Source organism: Carcharhinus amblyrhynchos, chromosome 16, assembly GCF_965287045.1.
Source record: "Carcharhinus amblyrhynchos chromosome 16, sCarAmb.v2.hapA, whole genome shotgun sequence".
NCBI classification, from domain to species: Eukaryota; Metazoa; Chordata; class Chondrichthyes; order Carcharhiniformes; family Carcharhinidae; genus Carcharhinus; species Carcharhinus amblyrhynchos.
The window spans coordinates 69,607,249-69,615,220 of record NC_137339.1 but is presented as its reverse complement, the minus strand read 5'-3'; the positions used below and the strand labels follow the sequence as shown (position 1 = coordinate 69,615,220).

Sequence of the window (7,972 nt, the reverse complement as noted above, 5' to 3'; positions counted from 1 at the left end):
TACATTATAACTAAAGCATAAGGTTTCGTTCTCTCCTGGCAGAGAGAGTCAATGATGAGGCAGGCTGATCTCCCAGGATAAGGCTATCACATTACACTCTGGGTGTGCTGACCTCCTGCAATGAACCAATGCCGGATATTCGACCGCAGAATTTGTGGTAGTGGGGGACTGTGTTCGCACTCTGCCCCATTTATTACAGACAATGCTGGCACCATCTCCAAAGGCAGCCAGCAGGACTTTCAAACACAGCAGCTCTGGAGGGAGCAGCGAGGGAGCTCTGCTTACTGAATGAGGGGCTGAAATGACAGAAAGCAGAGCAAGGGTTGTCCCCCAATCACTAATTCCTCCCTGGAGGGGCTCCTCCCAGCTGCTCAGGCTCGGAGGGAGGTCCTGTTCCCTCAGGATGGGAGGAGGTTATCCCATCATTACAAGCCAGTCTGGATGGAGATTGCTGGGAGGTGAGCAGGTTTCAGACACGTGGTTACAGTGTGGAAAAGGATCAATGTCCTGATGTGTTCTGACACGGTGAGTGCAGCACAGCCTGATATGTGAATAAGGATGAGAGTGAAACTGTAGAAAGAACATCTCCACCCAGACACCGGCAATGCAAAGGCAGCAGCATTGACTGTCAGTGACATGTCCGTTAGACTGGCACCAGCATAGGCTAGAGCAGGGTTCACCAACATATTCACTGGGCAAACACATGGCAATGTTTTTCTCACTCAAGGGGCCAATGAGTAAATTTCAGAATGATCAAGTTTGGCACAGCAGAAATTTCAATTAAAAACTAAACTGAGATATGAAAAGAAACAACTTGCTGAGCACAATAATGAGGAATAAATAAAGATGATGATTGGAGTTTAATCCTCATCAATCACAAATTGTTTCTCTCCCACATTTGCTGCAGATTGGCTCAAAAACCCATCAGCAGCAAACATGGGAAAGAAACGGCCTGTGATCGGAGGAGCAGCTCCATACAGATTCTTCCATTCAAACTGAACTGTGTGACTGAGATTCTGGAAACTCGCTCCATCTCACCCTTTCAGCAACCACCCTGTCTCGTTCCTTCAATTCCCTCAATCTTTTAATCTTCTGAACTTTTCTCCAATCTGCTCGAATTTTCCTCGTAAAATAAATCTGTCCATCCCAGCAATCAGCCGTGTAAACTTGCTCTGAACTGGCTCGAATACAATTCTATCCTTTTTTTTAGGTAAATATCTCAACACTATAAAAGAACATAAGAACATAAGAAATAGGAGCAGGAGTAGGCCATCTAGCCCTTTGAGCCTGCCCCGCCATTCAATAAGATCATTTCTCAGAAGACTAAGGAAACTTGGCATGTCAGCTACAACTCTCACCAACTTTTACAGATGCCCCACAGAAAGCATTCTTTCTGGTTGTATCACAGCTCGGTCTGGGCTCCTGCTCTGCCCAAGACCGCAAGGAACTACAAAAGGTTGTGAATGTAGCCCAATCCATCACACAAACCAGCCTCCCATCCATTGACTCTGTCTACACTTCCTGCTGCCTCGGGGAAAGCAGCCGGTATAATTAAGGACTCCACGCACCCCGGACATTCTCTCTTCCACCTTCTTCCGTCAGGAAAAAGATACAAAAGTCTGAGGTCCCGTACCGACTGACTCAAGAACAGCTTCTTCCCTGCTGCTGTCAGACTTTTGAATGAACCGACCTCGCATTAAGTTGATCTTTCTCTACACCCTCGCTGTGACTGTAACACTACATTCTGCACCCTCTCCCTTCCTTCTCCATGAATGGTATGTTTTGTCAGTATAGCACGCAAGAAACAATGCTTTTCACTGTATGTTAATGCACGTGACAATAATAAATCAAATCCAATGGGATACAGAGGAGATTTACCCGGGATGCTGCCCTGGGATGGAGCGTTTGAGCTGTAAGGAGAGACAGGATAGGCTGGGATTGTTTTCTCCAGAGCAGAGAAGGTTGAGGGGGGACATGATTGAGGTGGGTAAGATTCTGAGGGGTAGGGACAGGGTGAACAGGGAGCAGCTGTTCCCCTAGGTTGAGGGGTCAGTCACGAGGGGGCAGTTTTAGGGTGGGGGGGGCAGGAGATTCAGAGGGGATTTGGAGGGTGGTGGGAATCTGGAATGCTCTGCCTGGGAGGGCCATGGAGGCTGGAAATCTCAAAAAAAAATCTGGATCAGCACCTGAAATATCAAAACATTGCGGGATACGGGACAAGTGCAGGAAAGTGGGATCAGCGCCACTTTGGGGGTAGTTATTGTCAGTACAGACTGGTTGGGCCGAAGGGCCTTCTCTGCGTTGAATGACTCTATGACCCATGCTCCAACACTCAAAGTCTAACACGGGGCAGATGGTTACCAAGTGACACAGAGTGTGTTCCTTATTAACCGAGGTTTGTTAAATTGTGGCCAACTCAAGACCTCCTGTGAAAGGCCCATTTGCGATAATTAGCAGAGAGTGAGCGGGAGAGTATCCACGTGTCCACACGGCCAAGTTCAGACCCCAGATTCCCCACTCACAGGCTGGTCGAATCCCTACATTACCAGGGAGACACAGGACATGCCAGGATTAAGTGTCTCTGTAAATATCAGACAACCATCCCACACCCCAGTGAGAGTCAGTGTGTGTGGGACCCGTACCCCAGTGAGAGTCAGTGTGTGTGGGACCCGTACCCCAGTGAGAGTCAGTGTGTGTGGGAGCCGTACCCCAGTGAGAGTCAGTGTATGTGGGACCCGTACCCCAGTGAGAGTCAGTGTGTGTGGGAGCCGTACCCCAGTGAGAGTCAGTGTGTGTGGGACCCGTACCCCAGTGAGAGTCAGTGTGTGTGGGACCCGTACCCCAGTGAGAGTCAGTGTGTGTGGGACCCGTACCCCAGTGAGAGTCAGTGTGTGTGGGACCCGTACCCCAGTGAGAGTCAGTGTGTGTGGGAGCCGTACCCCAGTGAGAGTCAGTGTGTGTGGGACCCGTACCCCAGTGAGAGTCAGTGTGTGTGGGACCCGTACCCCAGGGAGAGTCAGTGTGTGTGGGACCCGTACCCCAGTGAGAGTCAGTGTGTGTGGGACCCGTACCCCAGTGAGAGTCAGTGTGTGTGGGACCCGTACCCCAGGGAGAGTCAGTGTGTGTGGGACCCGTACCCCAGTGAGAATCAGCGTGTGTGGGACCCGTACCCCAGTGAGAGTCAGCGTGTGTGGGACCCGTACCCCAGTGAGAGTCAGCGTGTGTGGGACCCGTACCCCAGTGAGAGTCAGTGTGTGTGGGACCCGTACCCCAGTGAGAGTCAGTGTGTGTGGGAGCCGTACCCCAGTGAGAGTCAGTGTGTGTGGGAGCCGTACCCCAGTGAGAGTCAGTGTGTGTGGGACCCGTACCCCAGTGAGAGTCAGTGTGTGTGGGACCCGTACCCCAGTGAGAGTCAGTGTGTGTGGGACCCGTACCCCAGTGAGAGTCAGTGTGTGTGGGACCCGTACCCCAGTGAGAGTCAGTGTGTGTGGGACGCGTACCCCAGTGAGAGTCAGTGTGTGTGGGACCTGTACCCCAGTGAGAGTCAGTGTGTGTGGGACCCGTACCCCAGTGAGGGTCAGTGTGTGTGGGACCCGTACCCCAGTGAGAGTCAGTGTGTGTGGGACCCGTACCCCAGGGAGAGTCAGTGAGTTTTGGGTTGGATTTGGGATGGTGTTTAGTTGATATTTGAGTGTTGGGCTATTGGTTAATGGACTGAATGTAAACATTTTGGAAACGTGTTGGGGACAGCAGATCGATGCCTGGGGTCAGGATCCAGTTTCTGAGACTGTCTCTTTGGCAGAGCGTGGGGATTCCCCTCTCTTTCACCTTGTGACGGTGAGTCGGAGACTCTCTCTGTGTACCAGCCTCCCCTGGGCATGAGTAATGTGATCCGCAGAGGGTGGGGGTGGGACTGAGACACACACACAAATACGGAGAAAGTCTTACTTTAAATCATTGATTAGAGAGAATCATGGAATCCCTACAGTGCAGAATTTGGCCCATTGAGTCTGTATCGATCCCAATCCCATCCTATTCCCATTACCCCGCACATTTACCCTGCCAGGAATCACAAGGAGTTGGTTTGCAGCAGGAATTAAGAAGCAAATGGAATTTTGTCCTTCATTGCCAGAGGGATGGAGTTTAAAAACAGTGAGGTTATGTTGCAGCTGTATAAGGTGCTGGTGAGGCCACACCTGGAGTACTGTGTACAGTTTTGGTCTCCTTACTTGAGAAAGGATATACTGGCACTGGAGGGGGTGCAGAGGAGGTTCACTGGGTTGATTCCGGAGTTGAGAGGGTTGGCTTATGAGGAGAGACTGAGTAGACTGGGGCTATACTCATTGGAATTCAGAAGAATGAGGGGAGATCTGATAGAAACATATAAGATTATAAAGGGAATGGATAAGATAGAAGCAGGGAAGTTGTTTCCACTGACAGGTGAAACTAGAACTGGGGGGAATGGCCTCAAAATAAGGGGGAGCAGATTTAGGACTGGGTTGAGGACGAACTTCTTCACACAAAGGGGTGTGAATCTGTGGAATTCCCTGCCCAGTTGAGGCTCCCTCATTGAATGTTTTTAAGACAAGGATAGATAGATTTTTGAACAGTAAAGGAATTAAGGGTTATGGTGAGCGGGCGGGTAAGGGGAGCTGAGTCCATGAAAAGATCAACCACGATCTTATTGAATGGCAGAGCAGGCTCGAGGGGCCGAATGGCCTTCTCCTGCTCCTAGTTCCTATGTAAAGCTCCCTCTACACTGTCCCCCATCAAACACTCCCAGGACAGGTACAGCACGGGGTTAGATACAGAGTAAAGCTCCCTCTACACTGTCCCCCATCAAACACTCCCAGGACAGGTACAGCACGGGGTTAGATACAGAGTAAAGCTCCCTCTACACTGTCCCCCCCATCAAACATTCCCAGGACAGGTACAGCACAGGGTTAGATACAGAGTAAAGCTCCCTCTGCACTGTCCCCATCAAACACTCCCAGGACAGGTACAGCACGGGGTTAGATACAGAGTAAAGCTCCCTCTACACTGTCCCCCCATCAAACACTCCCAGGACAGGTACAGCACAGGGTTAGATACAGAGTAAAGCTCCCTCTACACTGTCCCCCCATCAAACACTCCCAGGACAGGTACAGCACGGGGTTAGATACAGAGTAAACCTCCCTCTACACTGTCCCCTCTCAAACACTCCCAGGACAGGTACAGCACGGGGTTCGATATTGAGTAGAGTTCCCTGGACTGTGTGTTAATGATTATTTAACCCTGGATAGTGCAGTCAGTGGGGTAATCCTGTAAGATGGGTTGTATTGTGTGAGGAGGGGGTTTGGAGATTTGCTGATTAGATTAGCATTGATTAACTGAGTGAACCTGCCGCAGGATCTTCCTGGGTTCCCACTGCAGGGGGAGCGGTGATTGTCATCTCTCACTGCTGTGGGGAATTCTGTTCCCCAGTGGGAGATATCTGTGCAAAATCCTCCCCCTCCCCGCCTCTCTCTGTCTCCCTCCCTCAGTATCGATTTCTGGTTAATTGGACCTCAGTCACGTCTGCTGGAGAATGTGTGGCTCTGCATTGCTACAACAGAGCGTCTGAGGGAGAGGCAGAGAGTTTTTACTGCAGAACACTGCTGTAGTCAGTGGAGAGGGAGTCTCCAACACAGACACAGCTCTGCACTGGAAGGCGAGAGAGACAGAGGGAGGGAGAGGGAGAGAGCGAGAATTGGCAATGGCCGGACATTCTCTCAGCAAGACCGATAGTGAGTATTTTCAACCCAAGAACATTTCTGACTCATTCTGTCTCTGGGGTGACACAGTGGGTTAGCGCTGCTGTCTCACAGCGCCAGGGACCTGGGTTCGATTCCCGGGGGCACGGTGACACAGTGGGTTAGCACTGCTGCCTCACAGCGCCAGGGACCCGGGTTCGATTCCTGGGGGCACGGTGACACAGTGGGTTAACACTGCTGTCTCACAGTGCCAGGGACCTGGGTTCGATTCCCGGGGGCACGGTGACACAGTGGGTTAGCACTGCTGTCTCACAGCGCCAGGGACCCGGGTTCGATTCCTGGGGGCACGGTGACACAGTGGGTTAGCACTGCTGCCTCACAGCGCCAGGGACCCGGGTTCGATTCCTGGGGGCACGGTGACACAGTGGGTTAGCACTGCTGCCTCACAGCGCCAGGGACCCGGGTTCGATTCCTGGGGGCACGGTGACACAGTGGGTTAGCACTGCTGCCTCACAGCGCCAGGGACCCGGGTTCGATTCCCGAGGGCACGGTGACACAGTGGGTTAGCACTGCTGCCTCACAGCGCCAGGGACCCGGGTTCGATTCCTGGGGGCACGGTGACACAGTGGGTTAGCACTGCTGCCTCACAGTGCCAGGGACCCGGGTTCAATTCCCGGGGGGGCACAGTGGTTAGCACTGCTGTCTCACAGCGCCAGGGACCCGGGTTCGATTCCTAGCTCGGGTCACTGTCTGTGTGGAGTTTGCACATTCTCCCCGTGTCTGCTTGGGTTTCCTCCGGGTGCTCCAGTTTCCTCCCACAGTTTGAAAGACGTGCTGGTTAGGGTGGATTGGGCTGTGCTAAATTCTCCCTCAGTGTAACCCGAACAGGTGCCGGTGTGTGGCGACTGGGGCATTTTCACAGTAACTTCATCGCAGTGTTAATGTAAGCCTAGTTGTGACACTAATTAATGAACTTACTTTAACTTTATTATCCTGAGGCAGAGTTGGCCTGTTGCTCTTTATCGTTTAGTTGTGTAAGTCTGTGATATTTTGTTCTGTGTTTGCTCAGTTCTCACTGCCTGTCTCGGTCACTCTGTCCTGTCGAGGCGGGGGTGGGTGGTGGGGCAGGGGGGGGGAGGTGGGGGGGCAGAGGGATTGGCTTCTCTCCATCAGCGCACCCCGTTTACACACAGGAGGATTTACAACACCCGTCCGGATTTCAGACAGACTCCCCCTCCCCCCAAACTCTCCCCCTTCCCCCCAAACTCTCCCCCTTCCCCCAAACTCCCCCACACCCCCTCAACTCTCCCACTCCCCCCTTGGCCCCAAACTCCCCCACACCCCCCTTCCCCCCCCCGAATTCTCTCACTCCCCCAGTTCCCCCCAAACTCTCCCATTGTCCCTTCCCCCAAACTCTCCCACTCCCCCCAAACTGTCCCACTACTCCCTACCCCCAAACTCTCCTACTCCCCCCAAACTCTCCCACTCCCCCCAAACTCTCCCCCTCCTCTCTGTCCTTTCTCTCAGTCTCCCCGGGTAAACAGTTCCCAGTCTGTCCAGGACTCGGAGTTGCGCTCTGCGCTCTCCCTGGTGCTGGACGATGATGCAAAACGAGATACTGAGCACAGGTTGAATTCCCGGACCGGGTGTGGTGGTGAAGGGCCCTCCCACTCCTCCCCCTCACCCTTCGCCAAGCTGGGGTGACCCTGGGGTTATATAATCCCATTTGCAGCCTGTACAACCTTCCCTTCACTGTAACCGGGACAGCAACAACTCCCCCACATTGTGTCAGTGTGTTAGCAAGTTTCCAATCTCTCAATCCCAATCCCAATCCCAATCGCAATCTCCCAATCCCAATCTCCCAATCCCAATCGCAATCTCCCAATCCCAATCCCAATCGCAATCTCCCAATCCCAATCGCAATCTCCCAATCCCAATCCCAATCCCAATCTCCCAATCCCAATCACAATCCCGACCCTGATCCCAATCCCAATCCCAATCTCCCAATCCCAATCTCCCAACCCCAATCCCAATCCCAATCTCAATCCCAATACCAATCACAATCCCAATCCCAATCCCAATCTCCCAATGCATTTGAGTGAGGGCATCAATGAGTGTGTCAGTGGGTGAGTGTCAGTGAGTGAGTGTGTCAGTGAGTGTGTCAGTGAGTGAGTGTCAGTGAGTTTGTCAGTGAGTGTGTCAGTGAGTGAGTGTGTCAGTGAGTGTGTCAGTGAGTGAGT

The 7,972-nt window shown here is 52.5% G+C and overlaps 1 protein-coding gene and 1 non-coding gene across 2 annotated transcripts in view; both read left to right on the top strand.

Moving 5' to 3' along the window:
- The first annotated feature begins 27 nt into the window (after positions 1-27).
- LOC145354130 (U1 spliceosomal RNA) lies at positions 28-189 on the top strand. Its single transcript, XR_013888809.1, has one exon. It is a non-coding gene; the product is annotated as a U1 spliceosomal RNA (small nuclear RNA).
- Positions 190-5,590: 5,401 nt separating this feature from the next.
- Positions 5,591-7,972, top strand: part of LOC145353759 (sodium/potassium-transporting ATPase subunit gamma-like) — a 12,965-nt gene continuing 10,583 nt past the window's right edge. Inside the window, exon 1 of the mRNA XM_080204533.1 lies at positions 5,591-5,765. Coding sequence (XP_080060659.1) covers positions 5,735-5,765 — 31 coding nt within the window. The 5' untranslated portion in view covers positions 5,591-5,734. The remainder of the gene's footprint in view (positions 5,766-7,972) is intronic.